The sequence below is a fragment of the Medicago sativa genome, chromosome 5 (assembly GCF_051527215.1).
Source record: "Medicago sativa cultivar Bolivia chromosome 5, Bolivia_mono, whole genome shotgun sequence".
In the NCBI taxonomy this organism is placed as follows: Eukaryota; Viridiplantae; Streptophyta; class Magnoliopsida; order Fabales; family Fabaceae; genus Medicago; species Medicago sativa.
In genome coordinates, this window is record NC_140753.1 from 31,116,390 (window position 1) to 31,136,316 (window position 19,927).

At 33.3% G+C, this 19,927-nt stretch overlaps 2 protein-coding genes and 1 long non-coding RNA gene across 3 annotated transcripts; all 3 read right to left on the reverse strand.

Moving 5' to 3' along the window:
• Positions 1–2,688: 2,688 nt before the first annotated feature.
• Positions 2,689–3,843, reverse strand: LOC146921746 (uncharacterized). Its single transcript, XR_015012227.1, has 2 exons — positions 3,092–3,843; positions 2,689–2,961 (listed from the first exon to the last, which is right to left on the reverse strand). It is a non-coding gene; the product is annotated as an uncharacterized LOC146921746 (long non-coding RNA).
• Positions 3,844–5,697: 1,854 nt separating this feature from the next.
• Positions 5,698–8,634, reverse strand: LOC146921747 (uncharacterized). Its single transcript, XM_085711375.1, has 3 exons — positions 8,249–8,634; positions 8,008–8,158; positions 5,698–7,679 (listed from the first exon to the last, which is right to left on the reverse strand). The coding sequence occupies exons 1-3, from the start codon at positions 8,632–8,634 to the stop codon at positions 7,395–7,397; spliced, it is 822 nt and encodes a 273-aa protein (XP_085567501.1). The 3' UTR covers positions 5,698–7,394.
• Positions 8,635–15,458: 6,824 nt separating this feature from the next.
• On the reverse strand, positions 15,459–17,260 carry LOC146921748 (Pentatricopeptide repeat (PPR) superfamily protein). Its single transcript, XM_085715042.1, has one exon. The coding sequence runs from the start codon at positions 17,213–17,215 to the stop codon at positions 15,719–15,721; it is 1,497 nt and encodes a 498-aa protein (XP_085571168.1). The 5' UTR covers positions 17,216–17,260; the 3' UTR covers positions 15,459–15,718.
• Between the last annotated feature and the right edge of the window lie 2,667 nt (positions 17,261–19,927).

Below are 19,927 nucleotides of genomic sequence, written 5' to 3' on the forward strand. Positions count from 1 at the left end.
GGAAGTTAGTGTTAGCGCTAGTTCCCTAGTTGAGCTCATTGAGCTCACTGGGAATGACCGCTTCTGTTCCATACGTGAGACGGAAAGGTAACTCGCCAGTTGTTGAATGAGGGGTCGTTCGATAAGCCCATAGGACTGTATGAAGTTCCTCTACCCAGTTAGTTTTGGCCTCATCTAGCCTTCTACATATCCCATGAAGAATTACTCTGTTCACTGATTCTACTTTCCTGTTTGCTAGTGGGTGTTCGACAGAAGTGAAACTATGTTTGATGTTCAAATCTTTTAGGTAGACTTGAAACTTGCGATCGGTGAACTGAGTGCCTTAATCTGGGATCACAAGGTCCGTTACTTCGAATCTTGCTAGGATGCTTCTTTTGAAGAGACAGAGTACATTTTCGCTGTGATCTTTGCTAGAGCTTCAACTTCAATCCATTTTGTGGAGTAGTTCGCTGCCACCACTATGTATTTTAGTTGGCTAGCGGCCTTGGGAAAGGGTCCCAGAAGGTCTGTACCCCACCATACGAAGGGACAGGGAGAAGCTAGTGAAGTGAGCTCGGCTAGAGGGGCGATATTCATGTCCCCATGCCTTTGGCATTTGTCACAATTAGCGACGTAGTCTTTAGCTTCCTTTAGCATGGTAGGCAGGAAGAAACCTGCTCGTAAGACTTTCTGGGCGAGAGCCTTGGCTCCAAGATGTTGCCAGCATATGCCATCATGTGTTTCAACAAGGGACTCTTGAGCTTCGATCGACCCGAGTTACTTGATTGGTGGTGTGATGAAACCTCGTTTATATAAAGTTCCTTCCACCTGTAAGGACTTCCTGTATGACTGTTTTGTTCCCGTTGGCAGTCCATGTGGTTGCTAGCTTATAAAGAATATCTGCTCGGCCATTATCTTCGCGTGGAACATGTACCACTTACACAAATTCTAATTCCTTCATTTTGGCTTGTACGAGTTAGAGGTACTCTTATAAGTGTTCCTCCCTTACATGGTATTCGCCTGTAACTTGGGAGGCAACGAGTTGAGAGTTAGTGCATATTTGAATCATTTTGGCTCCCATGTCTCTAGCAATCATTAGGCCAGCTAAGAAAGGTTCATATTCGACGGTGTTATTCAGGGGCCAACAGAGATGGATTCCAATCACCCTTTACATCTCCCTACAATTTAATAATATTGCTCTGTTCTTACTTTATTTTCCTTTTTCTTTTGCAATTTGCATTTCTTTTCATCTTTCTTTTCTTTCTTCTTCTTTTGAATGCTCATTTGAGTATTTTCTATTATGTTTTCATGAGAAAACTTAATATTAAAAGATGTTGGAAGCAATTCTAACATAAAAATGAACAATAATTTTGTTCTTACAGAATGCATGAAGTGATATCATAAACCGCGAGACTTGAACGACCTCTTTAAAAAGACATTATCCGGTCCTAAGCCATTGATGGATAATGAAGTTTACATGACCAAAAATTAGTGTAAACACTCCCCTTGCGACAAAATCCTTCCAACCTCCGCTCTAAGATTCCTCCTACCCTCCTTAGACAATACATTAAATTTATTCGTATTATCCCCTGAGTATTTAAGACCAATCAAACCCCCTAATACCACACAAGTCCTTAGCCACTGCTTTATTATTACCCTGTAAAGCCACCCAATGCTCCCAATCTTTATTAACGGAAGAAATAGAAGTATCGGACAATGTTTTCGAGATTTCGTAGCACCCTTGGACTTGTTAGAATGGGATAATAATCTAGCACGCTGTCTCCTTACTTGCTTTTTCAATATTTTTAAAATTTCCCTTTTATCGTTAGCGGGGCATCCGGGCTACTCTTTTCAAATTTCATGAAGAAAACAGGAAACTAGTAGCACACTTTTTCTTACTACTAGCTTTTGATGTCTGATTTGGATTACTGCCCTCTTGCTTAGATGTACCACGAAGCTGATGAAGTGCTGCCACGTCCACATTAGGTAACATATTTAAAGAGCTTGCATGAACACAATCCAGTCCTTATGTAAATCTTCTTTTAAAGTGTCAACATCCCCTCCCATAGTAACCAAGCCATGCTCCTCTGAATGTTGTGAAGCATCGTCGTTATTGTGATCAAGAACTTCCTCCGATAAGAATGCGTCTTCACCGAGATTGCACCCCCATTCCTCCACCAACTTGATTGAATAATGGCAGCCATCAACCAAGACTTCTGTTGTCGTATTTAACACCTCCACAGAAGTAGTGGTAATGAGAATACGAGCAAAGTCAAATCTCCCACTGTCCACCGTATTCATCGGCCCGAACAAACTTTCCACAATGAGAAACACAAAGTTTGAAAAAATTTAAGTTCCAAGCATGAACCGGCGTCCCATACAATGCCTTCTAACAACATGCTTGCATATACACAAATTCAATCAAAAAAATGTTTTCAAGGTACACACTAATATCAATTTATTACATAATGTAACTTATGTAATTTTTATGGATATAATATTTGTAGTACAATCCCAGACACTATAAATTTTCAAGGTACGCACTAACATCAGTTGAGCCAAAGTCATCTCACTATTAATTTAATACAGAATGAAACTTATAACATTTTTACAGATATAATATTTGCAGTACAATCCCTAACACTATAAAAAATATAGTTGACATAAAAAAACAGAATCTTGGTCAGCTAGAACACTGTCCACAACTAGTTTTGCATCAATTAGTCCAAAGAGGAGTGCTAATTTATTGAATTTAAGTAAACACTTTTTCAATAAGTGATTATAACATAAGAGCTTACACATTAACCATTTGAACAATAAAATACTCATCATTACAAATAGGAGGGTTAATTTTTGCAAGCTGCTTCACAAGCTTTTCCATATACTCAATATAGTGCTTATTTCAAAGAAGTTCAAATAAACTCATCCAAACACAACCTTTAAAGAAAGAAACGAAGGCTTTCAATTAGAACGATTTTATCCCTGTAATCAAAGCAAAGGTGGAGATGTAAAAATTCATCATTAAAAATATTTAAAAGTATGGAAAGGTATTAATAGCATTTTCAAATGAAACACAAAAATGAGACAAACCCTAAAAAATTGGAGGACTTACCCAATGTGGGGGATGTTTAGGCAAGTACACTAAAGCAAGTTTAGAAACAACATGTTCCGCGTCTCTTAAACGGGGGAAAGTCTCTCTGGGAGCAAAAGTCTCTCCACCTACGAATAGAGTGCATTTGAATTGTGGTGCATGATATGGTCCTTCATTGTTTCTTTTGAAAATAGGAGCTATTTTTGTCTTTTGAACAAACTCCATCAAACGACTCGTGTGTTTCTACAAACTCCCATGACAAAATCATTTCACCATATTTATAACTATAAACATACATATAAAACTACATAACAATAAAAACATTCCAGCATGTTATAACAACAAAAATATCAATCACAGTCTATAACATGAGCATTCAATCATATTATATATCGCTCCAACAACAAATATATTCATAGCTTGGATTACAAAAAATATATATTTTGAACAATCCCACAAAAGCCGGAGGTCTTTCTTGTATGAACAAGGAGTTGAGGGTGTGGTTCATTGGAGAACTTCATTGCAATGAACTCTAAAGTAATTCTACAAACCTCATGCACTAAATCCTTTTTACGGTTAAAAGTCTGTTGGCAAGTGAAAGTCTTTCAACCTGCAAACACATGTGATCTAAATTGAGGAGCATGTTCTAATCTTTCATTGTATGTTTGGAATATAGGACGAGGCATGCTTGTCTTTTGAATGAGTTTCATCAAACGACTCTTGTGTGTTTATGCAAAACCCCATAGCAGAACCACTTCATCATATTTATAAGAACAAACATATTCATAAAATCTCAACACGAATATCTTATATAGAGCCTATAACAAGAGAATTAAACTATGTTATATACCACTATAACAATAAAATTTTGCATAGCCTGAACTACAAAATTAAAAATTGATTATGATATCACTACTAATCCTCTAGTATATTATAAAGTATTAGTTATTTGGTCAACAATTTAAAATATAAAATCATTTGACATGTTTTTAGTTTTATATATTTTTGGATTACTTTATGATATCACTACTAGAAAAAGAAAAATCAAGGAGGGAAATTAGTGACGGAAAAAATAAAATCTCTCACATATTCCTTGTTTACAAAATTTAGTGACGAATTAGAGAGAGATTTCATGTTTTCCCTCACTAAATTTCCGTCACTAATTTAGAATGATTGCCAAATGTTAAATTGGGATACAATTGATACATATGAGATAACCTTTTGTGATAGACATGATCTAGCCGAAAATGACCTAATGTAGAAGATGGAATAGTGAGAGTTTTATTGGTAGAAACATGATTGACAGAAAATGAATTACTCAAAGGAAAAGCAGATAAGTCTAACACTAATCTATAGAGACCTTCAACTTGATCACCCAAACCCATCATCTTCTGGGAGGGAAGATCCGGTAACAAACACTTATTATCATGAAAAGTGACATAACACTATAAAGATGCGCATAACTTGGACATGGAAATTAGATTGAGATTGAATGATGGTGAATATAAGACATTTTCAAGGTAAAAATGAGGTGTGAAGTGGATTGTACCAGCATATTCAACTAAAACATATGAACCATTAGGCAAATTAACACCAGAATGAGGTGTGAAGTGGATGGTAGAAGAAATAATGTGATCATTAGAAATAATGTGCTCATTAGAAGTTTAAATTAACACCAAAAATATATAAAACTAAAAACATGTCAAATGATCTAATATTTTAAATTGTTGACCAAATAACTAATACTTTATAATTTTCTAAAAAAACATATACTTTATAATAGATTAGAAGTTCCTTTCAATTTTTGGTTGACTGTATTGCATTTTTTTACCATATAATTAATATTTTATAATATACTAGTTCTCTCACTATCTCTCTCTATGCCTCTCTATAAAGCCTTAGAAGCATTCATCATCATACACTAAAAAAAAACAAGCTTCTTTTTCATTTTAAATCACGTACTTGTTTCTATGACATCTTCTCGTAATTCCTCCAACTTTTGTGTTTGTCTCAATATGAGTTTCTTTTTAATTTATTTTGGATGATGATTTTCAATTTTCTATAATGAATCTCAAATTAAATTTTGTTACTCTGAGAAATATGCTTCAAGCCCATTTTAATCTTAATCAATTTTTATTTTTGTCCAAAAGTGCAACTTTTTTTACTAAAGCATAATGGTGAGAGTATTTTGCTTTTTTTTTTTTTTGTCAAGATGGTTGTTTTTCCTATAATCTTGAATCCCAATTTCTAAGGTCACTCGTGAACTCCCATCCCTTAAACCATAAGCCTATTTTAAAAAAAGTCTATAAAGAAACTGCATTGGAATTTCCTTTAACCAAGTCATATCAATTATTGTAAATCTGAATAGTTTAATTCTTGACAAATTTGAGAAAAACTACTAGTTATAAATTTGATAAATCACCTGTAAAAAAAATTGAATATTGATTTTCTAATTATAAATTTAAAATTAATTTTCATTCAAAGCAACCAAAATAAATCCCACCAATGGTTTTTGGTTTTCTCAACATGTTTTTTTTTTTTAATATTTAGTGTCAAAAATTTATTATTACATTTAAGCTAAAACTAAGGTGAACACTTTTGGGATTTTTTTTTAAAAGAAAAGAAATTGAAAAGAAAGTATTGTTTTTGGTTTTTTAATTTTGTAGTTCAGGCTATGAATAATTTTCTTGTTATAGTGGTATATAATATAGTTTAATTCTCTTGTTATAGGTTCTATATAAGATATTCGTGTTGAGATTTTATGAATATGTTTGTTCTTATAAATATGATGAAATGGTTTTGCAATGGGGTTTTGCAGAAACACACAAGAGTCGTTTGATGGAACTCTTTCAAAAGACAAACATGCCTCGACCTATATTCCAAACATACAATGAAGGATCAGATCATGATCCTCAATTTAGATCGCATGTGTTTGTAGGTGGAAAGACTTTCACTTGCCAACAAACTTTTAATCGTAAAAAGGATTCTATGCATGAGGTTTGTAGCATTTCTTTAGAGTTCATTGCAATGAGGTTCTCCAATGAACCACACCCTCAACTCCTTGTTCCTACAAGTAAGGCCTCCAGCTTTTGTGAGATTGTTCAAAATATTTTTGTTTTGTGTGTTTGATGTGAAAATGATATATTTGTATATATTTAAACTAAAATTAAGATAAACACATTCATAAGTTTTTTATAGAAGAGAATATCTTTTCTTTTACGGTTTTTCAATTCGTAATCCAGGCTATGAATATATTTGTTGTTACAATGATATATAATAGAATGCTCATGTTATAGACTTTTGTTGATATTTTTATTGTTATAATATGCTGGAATGTTTTTATTGTTATGTAGTTTTATATGTATGTTTATAGTTATAAATATGGTGAAATGATTTTGTAATGGGGTTTTGTAGAAGCACAAAAGAGTCGTTTGATGGAGTTTGTTTAGAAGACAAAAATAGCAGCTACTATTTTCAAAAGAAACAATGAAGGACCAGATCATGCACCACAATTCAAACGCACTTTATTCGTAGGTGGAAAGACTTTTGTTCCCCGGGAGACTTTCCCTTGTTTAAGAGACACGGAACATGATGCTTCTAAACTTGCTTTAGTGTACTTGGTTAAACATTCCCCGCATTGGGTAAGTCCTCCAATTTTTTAGGGTTTGTATCATTTTTGTGTTTGATTTGAAAATGCTATTAATACCTTTCCATACTTTTAAATATTTTTATTGATGAATTTTTAAATCTCCGCCTTTGCTTTGATTCCAGGGATACAATGGTTCTAATTAAAAGCCTTAATCTCTTGTTTAATGGATTAGTTTATTTGAACTTCTTTAAAATAAGCACTCTATTTTCATATTTGGAAAAGCTTGTGTAGTAGCTTGAAAAAATTAACCCTCCTATTTGTAATGATGAGTATTTTATTGTTCAAATGGTTAATATGTAAGCTCTTATGTAATAATCACTTATTGAAAAAGTTTTTATTTAAATTCAATAAATTAGCACTCCTCTTTGGACTAATTGATGCAAAACTAGTTGTGGACAGTGTTCTAGCTGACCAAGATTCTGTTTTTTTATGTCAACTATATTTTTTATAGTGTAAGGGATTGTACTGCAAATATTATATCTGTAAAAAAGATATAAGTTTCATTCTGTATTAAATTAATAGTGAGATGACTTTGGCTCAACTGATGTTAGTGCGTACCTTGAAAATATTTTTTCAATTGAATTTGTGTATATGCAAGCATGTTGTTAGAAGGCATTGTATTTATATTATTAGATGCTCGTTTTGATAGTGTGAAGGCATTGTATTTAATTCAATTTATTCCGATGATAGATGGGCAAGCATGTTGTTAGAAGCCACAATTGTGAAAGGACCCACCCAACCCTTCACAATTAGATGCTCAATTTGTTTTGGCTTGTATTCTCTTCTTTTTATATGCTTGACTTGCCCACATAAGCTAGGCCAAATATCCTCATTAATCCAACTCGGCCTATTCATTATGGTGCAAGCCTTGTTTAAATTATTTTTCATAACTAATGCACATCTCATTTTGAAGTTCTTTCTTGCCCATCTATCATCGGGTGGACAGATGGAAAGCTTTTTCTATACGTAAAAACAAACAAAATAGCTAAACAGATTGAAATAAAGGTTACACATTAAACTGATCACATTGAATGTTACACATTAAACTTCTAGTTTTTCTAAGTTAATTTGTTTAGCTTTACTTTTTTGGTGGCTAACAAAAAGAAAAGAATATATGTAAAATGGTTGTTTTTAAATCAATTTTTATATCAATTGTTTTAAAGAGGCACACCCAAAAACTACGCAACATCATGAGATAGAAGAGGTTAAGAAAAAATGAATAGGGAGAAAGAGATGTATGTGAGATTGAACCCAAAAAAAATCTGAGAGGAAAAGGACTAAATCATACCTTAAATTCTCCAAACCCCATGTCTCTTGTCTCTCCAAACCCCATGTCTCTTGTCTTACCAGGTACCTTTTTCCACGATGGCCACGACCCATTAAAATGACTCTTGAAAATTTCCCCAATACCATTAGCTGCCGGGTAAGAGGGAAAGAATCTACAAAGTGAACAATACCATATATAGTAAATAAAGAGAAACAAGTTATCTAACTATAGTAACTAAATATAATATATAGTAAATATACACCCGTGTCCAATGAGAAACAAAGTTATCTTTCCAACATAGTTTTCTGTCTCTGATGCGGCTACAATCTCACTAGTTCCTGGGGTAGGTTCCTTTGAATGAGATGATTGTGAAACTGATAGTGAATCTACACCTCTTATTGAAGGTGGAGGTGTTACATGAGATGTCCTAGGAAGTGGTGCAATCTCAGATGTTCCGGGTGAAGGAGTAATAGCAGATGTTCTAGGTGTAGGTGTGACATAAATTGTCCTAGCTGTGGGTGAGACATGACTTGTCCTAGTTTTAGTTACGACATGACTTATCCTAGCTGTAGGTGTGCCATGATGAACACGGACAATACCAATAACCAGGTTTAAACCACTTCTTATGAAGATGAAATATAACTTCATTTGGATCTAAGAATTTAAGATTTTTACATTTAGAACAAGGACACCTAATATTTTCATTTGAAGTGCCTAGTTGTTGGATTATGTAAGACACATTTATCTAACCCTTCTACGAATTCAGGAGTATACACTTTTAGTCCAGGCATTGATTTATTATACATCCAACTACGACTTACACGAATATCCATATTTTGTCATACAATGAAGCAAACCTTATAGATTACAATCAACAAGCAAAAACAACACATAAAAGTTTGTCAAATCACAATAAAGTTGCAATATCATAAAGTCAAGCAGAATTTTACATCACAATATCATATACTAATCAAATAATATTGAATCACTAGGAAGAAATATTAATAAACTAGTGAATATAAGTTGCAATTAAACCCATAATATAAAGAAAAAATAACCTCAGTAGCTTAAAAGTTTAAATCAGATCCATATAAAAAGTGAAGAACAAGAAATTCACCTTTTACAAATAGAGTTTCCCTTTCCTTAGTTGTTCCTGAACAACAACAAAAAAACAATTTGTCAATGAGAGAAGTAATTATATGGATAAAATTAGGTATGAATAAGCGAAGAATCAAGTTAAACTCATGCAATCTATATTTTCTTGGCCATATATTATTTGTTTCAAATTGGATTCTAACTAAGTGTGTGTTTGGTTTTGCGGATCTGTTGTCAATTGCGGCTGCTATCGTAGCGCGAAGCAGTCAAATCAGCCATAACACTACCCAGCGCTCCATAGCGTTGCATTTGGACGAAGCGGTGAAAGCGACCGCATTTTGGTGGAGCGGGGCGGGGGAAATTGGGTCAAAGAGGACGAGTCATCCTTTTTACAGTCAAAATGAAGAAGGAGGAGAAGAAGGGAAAGAATAAGTAGTGATCTGGGAATAAAAATGATGAAGATAAGATGATTGTGATTTATATGCTTTTATTTATGAGAAACAACAAGCAAATTGTACAAAAAGATCATGAGAAAAGTGAATAAGGAAACTAGATCTGCAAAAAAAGTGTGCCGGTTGGGAGAGAGGGAAACTGGATCTATGAAAAAAGTGTGGCTGCTATGAGAGAGAAAGAAACTAGGGTTAGTGTAGAAGATCATTGTATACTTGATTGGGTTGAGCTAGGCCCAATGACTGAGATAGGCCCAATGACATAAGCTTACATATTTTAAATAAGTAAATAACAATGGTATTAATACTAAATATTTATACAAAATAAACTTTCATTCAGATTAATAAATATATGCTTCATTTATATTAATATTAAGGGTAGTGTTAACTTGTGCCTTAAGGGCACAAGTTAAGAATCTAAAAGTGGAATTAAATCATAAATTTTGTCTTGGAAAGATAAGATTTTAAATTTTTAGAATATTGAATGCACAATTTCCAACAAAATATTTTTATTTTGGTTTCTTAACTTGTGCCTTGAGGGCACAAGTTATCATTTCCCTAATATTAATTAATTATTAAATACATTTTATAATAGTATTTAATACTAAAAAAACTTAATCATCTTTAATTTTTCATTTATATTAATACTAAATATATATTTTATGTAACACTCTATTTTTTGCTAGGATTATTTATTTATTTGTTAATTGTGTTTATTTGATTGGGGATTAGTGGATTTTTAGACGAGAATGATATTTTAGTCATTTTATGTCTAAGGGCATTTTGGTCATTTGATGAGTGAGGGTATTTTAGTGATCTTAAAATTGAAGGGCATTTTAATAATTTTGGTGTGGTGAGTTATTTAGATGGTCATTTGATGAGTGAGGGTAGAATTAGTAGTAACTTGGGGTAATTATTTTAGACAGTGGTGTATGAGTATTTAGAGAGAGGTTTAAATGAAGTAATTTTGTAATAACATTTTAATGAGTGGAGAAAAGTTACTAGGCCCATTAAGAGAGGATAAAATCTTCCTTAAAAGTAGGCGGGTGATTTTTCTGAAACCTTCCTAGTGCTCAGAACCCATCGTTATCTCCCTGTTGATGTTCATGCACCCCTTGTAACACCTTAGTTGCATGAGCCATTGTTTGTGCCATCGTTGCTAAGGCTTCAGTAATTGCCTGATCTTTTCTACCTCCAACAATTTCTTATTTGCATCACCATAAATCAGACAATTACTAAGGAATTAGGCATATATAGTTTTCACACACATGTCTCGTAAAAGGACATAATAAAGTTATAAAACTTAGGTCAGATGGACCGACATGGTCTGATACCAACTATGTAACACCCTAAAACCCCGACTTTGAATAAAAGGTGTTGCACATACTCGCCATTTAACCGTTTTCATAAGATAATATTTATAGTTTAGCATCGGAATAGTTCAAACATCACAATAAAATAAATTAAGTTCTCGTCACCAAGGTAAAGTAAACAGAAGTTCCAAAACTTTAAACTTTAGAAACATAAATTAAAATGATAATGCACCGACCTTAGTGTTACATATTAGAGCACGTGTTCGACTACATAATTTCACTAAATAAAATAATGACGGACGAAAACTCTCGTCGCCACCTTCAAAACATCCCGCAATTGGAGCTCCTCGTCCTTAGTATATGTACCCACGAGTATAGACACCACAACAACAACAACAACAACAACAAAGGGGTGAGAATGTAATTCATAACATATACTTGGAAAATATGAATAATATAAAAACAGTAAAAACATCAATCGTCAACATTTACAGACATTTTCATAATTACTCATCAAGATATGCATCATCATTTACACATCACATACACCAAGTTCAAACATCATCAGTTATATGCAAATGCACTTCATTCCTATCAACTATATGCATGTGGTACCATTAATACTCATCATTATTTGTACGTCAGAGTTTTGTTCATGAACATACACTTGCCATTCTCGTCATTGTTCTAAATCTGATATGATGCATGAGGAGAGACTCACCATACAATACACATTAACACATCATGAGTAATTTACACCACAATAGAATTTATCTCATCATTTACTCGTCATTATAAAAGAGATACATCTTGTCATTACTTGTCATTCATTAACATCATTTATTACATTATTCATCAACATACAACAAATAATATATCATAATCAATCAACATCATGTATGTTTGTGTATGTGTGTGTGTGTGTGTGTGTCTGTATTTCATCTCTTCGTTATTCAACATCATGTTTTGAACCTATACTCAACATTAGTTTCTCTCATTTACTACATCCTTTATTCTAATGACATACCCTATTCTTCGGTCTTAGTTTAAGTTTTTCGTTCAGAATTGGAGTTGTTCAAGAGGAAGGCGATTCTAGGAGACAAAGAGGAGTTTTATCTTTTCCTATCTTTTCTAGGGTATGTTTTTATCTTTTTGTATTTTGTCTTAGTTATCATGTGTAACTATATATTTATAGGCTAGGGTTCTAACACGAACCTCTATTTGTTTTGTTAGATAATTATTTAATTTAATGTCGTTTATTTTAGTTTATTTTCTGTTCGCTATTAAATTTTATTATGATTAGTTTGTTTCAAAATAGCACAACCCTAGACTTGGTACTTAGGTTGTGACAGGGTCTAATATTGATGCTTATATCTTGATATTTAAATCTACCTCTCTAGGAAGTAAGTAGTTAATAACTAGACGAAAGATACCGAAAGAGAATTGACCCTAGTAGTAGGTACTTAGGAGGTGACATTACTAATATTGAGTAAAATTTGTTGAACCTATGATGTAACTAGTTATTAATTAGAGAAGCAAGTGTCTCTGGGGAGTGAACCATCCTAATAGAACCATTCTCCTCGACCTCTTGGTAAGGTAGACGCTGATAGGGATGCCCGTTTGTAGAACTACCAAGGGGAGAAGGAGAGTGTGTTATGAGTATCCTAAGATTCATAGATGGGTCGACCTTCTGGAACATTGGCCTTCATTGCCTTTGGAAATCTAGGAACGCCAGTTTACGTCTATGTTTCAATTACCTTTGAATTAGCAAGACCCTGCACGTAAGGATCATCGTGCGATCAGCAGATGCAGTTAACCATCGGAGGGCTAGACCTAAATCAACTGAGATAGTATAGACCCTACACATGATGATCACCGTGTGATCAGCAAGTACAACTTGACAACCGACTAGGTTAGAACGTCCCAATGGCCTAATCACTTGTATAGTCTACTTATGATAACTAAACGCGACATGAATATTATTTAATTCCAACAAAATATATAGGGGGGATTCGAAAAGTCTTAACCGCTGCTTACTTTTCTGCATGCAAACAGATAACTTTCGTAATGGCCAATCTGTTAGATTTTGGCATGACAACTGGACTCCAGGAATTGGTCAGTTATCAAATATGGTTGAGTTTATCCCTCAATAGTCTCGTAACTTCACAATTTATGGTTTTTCTTCTTCTAATGGTCGGAACTGGAATTTATTTAATTAAATCCTTCCCCCTTATATTTGCTCCAAACTTGCTAGTATTAAGCCCCCTACTTCTGGTAATGAGTACTTTACCATTTGGAGATTTTCAAATGATGGGTACTTCTCTATAAAATCAACTTATTAGTCTTTGTTGGATGCTAACTCTGTCTTGAACCATTCTCCAAAGTTCAAGCTCCTCCGGAAGTGGAAAGGGCCTCCTAGAATCCAAACATTCCTTTTGAAGTTGTCCATACTAATGACAAAAGGAAACATCGTGGAATAACGGATTATGACATTTGTCTGAGATGTATGCAAGCCCCTGAGACCATAATGCACGTCTTGAGAGATTGTTAAGTAGTTAAAAATTTATGGGAAAAATTATCACTATGGGTGACGATAATTGGAATGCTTTCTTTAGTCTTGGATTATCATAGTAGGTGAATTTCAACCTTCAATTATCCTCAACTAGTACTAATCATTGGCACTGGCCTACTCTCTTTTATATCATGACTAATTTGTTGTGGAAAGATAGAAACCAACTTGTTTTCTCAGGAACTTCCCTTGATTCTGAGCAATTTTTGAGTAATATTCAAAGTTATCTTCACTCTGTTCATTACCATATGTTCCTCCATCGCCCTGTCGAACAAAGGAAGAATGAGATCAATGTGAAGTGGCAGCCTCCTCTTTAGTAGTACATGGCTTTAAGCATGTCGGGGTCTCATTAGGGATTCTAAAGGAATTTATGTTAGTGGTTTTTCTTGCAACCTTGGTGGATATACCTTTGTTTTGGCCGAGATTTAGGGCCTGGTTCATGGTTTGGGAATAGCGAGTAGATTGGGTTTCTTTAATTTTCTTATTGAGATGGATTCTGTTGTTGTAGTTAACATGATCGTCGCTCGGAAGACTCATAATCTTCATTTTTTTTTTTAGCCGCTAGTGTACCAATTTGGAGGTAACTCATAATCTTCATTTACTTCCTCTTCTTCTTTAAGCATTGTCTCTCATGGAGCGATCTGAATGGAAGTGTGGGATGAAGCATATTTATCGTGAAGCTAATCGATGTAGTTATTCCTTAGTTTAGGTTTTGATGTTGTTTTATTTTAGATGTTGTTTACATTTTATGTTTAATTAGCTCAATTGTGAAGGCACCCTAGTCAATTCATGATCTTGGGGTCTCTACATTAGTGTCATGTGTTAAAATTGTGTTTAGGAGTTTCTTGTGAGTCAAGTCTTGGTAAAACTAGTTTTTGAGTCAATTTATACAATTCAACATTATTGTGATTCGGATCAATCATGTCATCAAGTTCCTTCCTTGTTGTTTAATGATATATGATACAATTCAAACACATCCTTATTCGTATCATTTTGATACGATTCAAAGTTTTTCCTTTAATCCTTGATACGATTCAATTGAACCCTCTGTCCAAGGTTTTGGCCTAGTTGATATGTATCAATGTTCTTTGATTCGTATCAATTTTCATCTGAGTTTTTATGATACAATTCAAATCCTAGCCTCTGGAAGTTTGAATTGATTCAAACTTCATCACAAAATTGTCTTAAAGTTCTTATGATTCGCTCCATTGAATTTTTTTAAAATTGAGAATTTACACGAATGGGACAAGTATTTTAAAAAAATCACGATGTGCGCGTTTTGAGACTTAAAAAGCAATGCGGGGAAAAAACGTAAAAGACCAATTCAGAAGAAAAAGATCAATTTAAAGGACCGGATGTGCAATTTTACATTTTTTTGTTCTCCTGTCTTATTTTTCATTCATGAAGGATCTGCAATGTTCCACTTGCTCAAGTTGCTTTAGTTTGATTTTCTTTGATTGTTTTGAAACGCTGAGATCAATTGAGTTTCCAGGCGAAAAGCAAACACACTTGGAAGAAATTGAAGTAGAAGTGAGGATTGTTTGGAGAATGGACTAATAAACAAAGTTTTTGTTTCTTCATCACAGAAAGATATTAAAATCATCAGTGGAATTGATTTGACTTGGGTATTTCTGGAGAATGAATTGAGTTCACAAAGTATTTGCTTGCTCTCATATTCACTTAATAACAACAATTACTTTTTTTATGGCCAACAAATATAATTATGATCAAAATTACGCATCATATGAAATTATGGAACTTCCCTTGGAGAGAAGCCCTTACTGATATTTGTGATGAGCTTAAATTATGCTCAACACTTCAACCACTGAAAGTTGAAATAGGACATTGGTTTCTGACGCAGAAAAAGGGTGCATTTCAAGAAAACAACTTGGTTATTCCTTAATTTGACTTAGCAGATAATTTTCAAATTTAATTCAATAATGGAATTGTATAACAGACATTACAAACACAAAAAAGAAAAAGATTCTAGTTATTGCTAACAGAAGTAACTGAGTAATTTGGAAGAACCTAATTAATATGCCATCATTGCCTGAAGATTCATCATTGAAATTGAAATTAAACCAATTTTGTAAAAAACATAGATCATGGTGTAAGCATATGAGAAATAGCCGTAAAACATACCTGCTATATGCTAAATTCCCACAAAACAATATACAAATAAGTGGTAAAAATGGTGACTTAAAAATGTAAGAAAAATAACCTATCATCATTTGTCCTATTCCAATTTCAAAATTTCAAGTTCAGCACATGGTAAAACTCACTAAAAGTAACTTCTACAAAAGAAACTAGTGAACCATCTTCAAGTGCAGGTTCAATCCATCTAGCAGATCATAGACAGGCATCAAATCCGGGCGAGAATCATGCCCAGCAAAGAACCTATACATGGAACCACCCAAATCAACACAACTCTCTCCAGCCATTTTCTTCAACCGTCCATCTCTCATTACCCTCCTCACATTCGCTGCTTTCTCCCAATTTCCTACTTCAGCATACATGTTAGCAACAATAACTAAATTCCCTCCTCTCTTTGGCTCCATTTCAAGCAACCTTTTCCTTACTTTATCCCCTATCCCGGTACGATCACAAACATCATGAACTGTACACGCACTTAACAATGTCCTCCACACAATCGGGTCAGGCGCAAAAGGCATACTCTGTATAAACTTATAAGCTTCTCCAAGATGGCCAGCACGACCCAATACATCAACCATGGCTCCATAATGCACCATCATAGGTTTGATCCCATGAACAAATTCCATATCGCGAAAATATCGGAAACCCTCATCAACCATCCCAGCATGGCTGCAGGCACAAAGAACACCAAGATATGTAACATAATTAGGGGAAATATTATTACTTTTTTTGTCATTCATCATGTTGAACAATACAAGAGCTTCTTCAGCAAAACCATGTTGTGCTAACCCCATTATCATAGCACTCCAAGTCCACACATTTCTCTTTTCCATTCTCTCGAAAACAACCCTAGCATAACCTAATGCACCCGATTTACCATACATGTCAACAAGAGCAGTACCTAAGTGAACACTCAAAACCATCCCTCTCAAAATCAATTGAGAATGAACCCATCTTCCAAGGCTTAAATAACCTAACTCAGCACAAACAGACAACAACAAAACCATACTAGTCTCGTCCGGTTCAAACCCACAATCCCTCATCTTGAAAAAATACCCAATTGCATCACTTAACCAAACATTCTCAACACAAGCCGTCATAACTGAGTTCCACGAAACAATCGTTCTCACACACATTTCATCAAACACCTTTCTTGCATAAACAATTTTCTTACAACAACCGTAAAAATGAATCATATTATTACAAACATAAACATCAGAATCCAAACCAAACTTGAAAAGATCAGCATGAACCTGTTTTCCTTCACATAAAACTAAAGCCATAGCACAAGACTTGAAAATAAAAGGGTAAGTAAGTTTATTAGGTTTAACACCATTTTCTCGCATTTTCTTAAATACCCAGATGGATTCAATTGGAGAATCGCTTGATGCATAACCTCTGATGAGAATATTCCATGAAATGGGTGATGGGTTGTTGGAGAAATGGAAAACGAGTTTACGTGCATGGGAGAGGTTTTTGAAGGGGGAGAGGGAGAAGAAGTAAACGAGTTGTGAGAGAATGTGAGTGTCGTTGTGAAGAGAGTTGAGGTGGATTTGTGCTTGGAGTTGATGGAGTTTGGTGATGGAATGAAGGGAGTTTAGGAGATTGAGACATTGTTGCTTGTTTGTGAGTGTTTGAAATCGAACCATGCATGCATTTGGGTTTTGAGTTTGAGGTTTTGGTTTGAGTTCACCACCCAAATCTATTTGACTTTAGATATTTAAAGGAATAATGGTAATGCTATCAACACTTTTTTTTAAATTCTTTTTAATATTCATTTTTTTTTATTGATTTAAATTATTGTGTATCTATACTTTGGAAATAGAATTTATACAAAGTGGTAGGACATACATTGATCCAAAAAGTGAGTGTTAGAGAAAGTGTTCAAAAGTGAATATTAACATTCACATAGAAGGTAATTGTGAGAACAAGAGAAGAGAGGGAGAGAGTGGTGTAATAAATATGGTATATTAATAAGGGTTAAATATGTTTTTGCTCACTATAAATATGTCAACTTTTCATTTTAGTCTCTTTAAAATTTTCTTTAACTTTTAGTCCCTCAAAAGTTTTCCATTTTCACTTTTGGTCCCTCCTTTAAAGTAAACTCATATGTAGAATTCATATTTTTTGAATTAAATTTTACATAAAAATTTATAATATTATAAAAAACTTTCCAAAAAAAAATTAGATTTATAATATATATTTTTAAGTACAAATTTTTATATTTTCAGCTGTAAAAAATTCATATTTAATTTATGATTTGTTAAAAAATTCTAATTTTTTTTTAGAGATTTTTACAATATTTTACACATTTCTGCATAATTTCATTAAAATATACAAAAATAAAAATAGAGACCAAAAGTAGTGATTGAAAACTTGATATATTTATCGAGATATTTATAAGGACTAAAAGTTGAAGAATTTTTTTAGAGGGACTAAAACGAAAAGTTGATATATTTATAGAGATCAAAAACATATTTAACCCTATTAATAATGTGATTATAAGAGTTACAGAGGAAAAAAAAAGGTGTCGAATGACTTTATAGAAATAGAGTTGTGTTATTTGAAAAACCATTTCAATGACAAGTTATGAGACAACTATAATTTACAAAGAAAATGAGGTAGGGGCACAAAAACAAATCAATAGAGAGAAAAAGTAAAAACATAATGTGACTATGCGAGAGAAATTTGTTACAAAAGTTATCAAAAAATGGTTGTACAAATATCATTTCAGATAGAAATAATGGGTGTTCAAATATGATTCTTGATATTTTGTTGGTCAAGTAGCCTAGTTTATATTTAAAAGAACAATAATGATATTTGTACCCCTAAAATAAATACAATGATATTATTTTTTTAATGGCAAAAATAATAATATTTGTACATAATTTATTTTCAAACATTAATTTAACACCACATTTTCTCTTCATATATTTTTATTATATCACTAACCTATCACATATATCAAGAGAAAATGTAAAGAGAGAAGAAGGTAATAGTTAATGAGAAGAGAGAAAGAGGTGAGAAATAGAGTAATTGTGAGATTTTTGATATTTTGGGGCTAGTATCTGCATGCTAACAATAACGACCAATAGTCCTCGTGAGGTTAACTCAGTTAGTAGGGACAACGCATAAAATATGTAAGGTCTAGGGTTCAAACCCCGACCATCACAAAAAAAAAAACAACAACGACCAACAAATAAAATGTTTAAATGTGAGTTATTGATAGCTTAACAAGTAAGATTTAGATTCCTAAAAAAAAAAAAAAAAAACAAGTAAGATTTAGAAGTGTTCAACCAAGAAACGAGTAGATGTATTTGTTTGTCTTGTTGCTCGCATAAGTCATGGAAAATAGCAGCGTCGACATCATTGTTTTATATAAAATAATTTAAGTTATAATATTCTGACATACACCATCCGGTCACAAATATAAGGAAAAATCTATGTTTTAGATTAATTCAATAAATGATGTATGTGGTCTTTATTGCAGACAACATACATTATTTATTGAATGAATCTAAAATATGAATTTTTGCTTATATTTGTGACCGGAGGGAGGGTGTGCGTGGTGTTCAACTCGGGAATGGAAACACATTTCATCAATTGGAGCCATGAAACAAGCGGTGACAAAACATGTGAATTTTATGAACTGATTTAAGTTTTCTTTTTTTTGGTTCTATCAAGTTCACTAGGCGAGCCTGACTTGCCTAACAGATTTTCCCAGACTGGCAGTTTTTATAGAAATTAGTTAAATTTCAATTTCATCCCTAGGTATCACTTCTACTTGTTCCATCATGTATTATGAAGATGAGAAAAAACACAAAAAAGGAAGGTTGAATTGTGTTGGTTTTTTCTGATAATTTTATTAAGTGTTTAAACAAAACAGAGCAAGCAAGATAAGTTGAAAGAGAAGAGAGACAACACAAGAGATTATCCTAGCAAATCTCCTCTATGATACTTTAGAAGAAATCAAAAGCACTTATTTTAATAGTAGTTTATAGGAAGAAAAAATATTGCACTTGTTCTCATGCATTAGCATTAGAGAAGATAGTGACAATTTAGAGTGAGAAAATTGGAGAGAAATAACTTAGAACACTTGAGATTAAAATATGTTATCTTTATATATATAGATATATGAGTCATGATCCATTGACATCCGGTGTAAGTCATAAGACTTACGCAAAATCTCAGTCATATATTCCAACGAATCAAGTGGCTCTTAATTCGCCATTTGTCCAATTAGAAAAACCAAAACCGAAGGCACACTATTTGTCTTCGTTCTCTTCTTTAGCTTTTAAAAAGGTACGTTGTATTTGGATTGACAACAGGGCAGAGTGGGGACGTATTTTACTTTCTCCGTA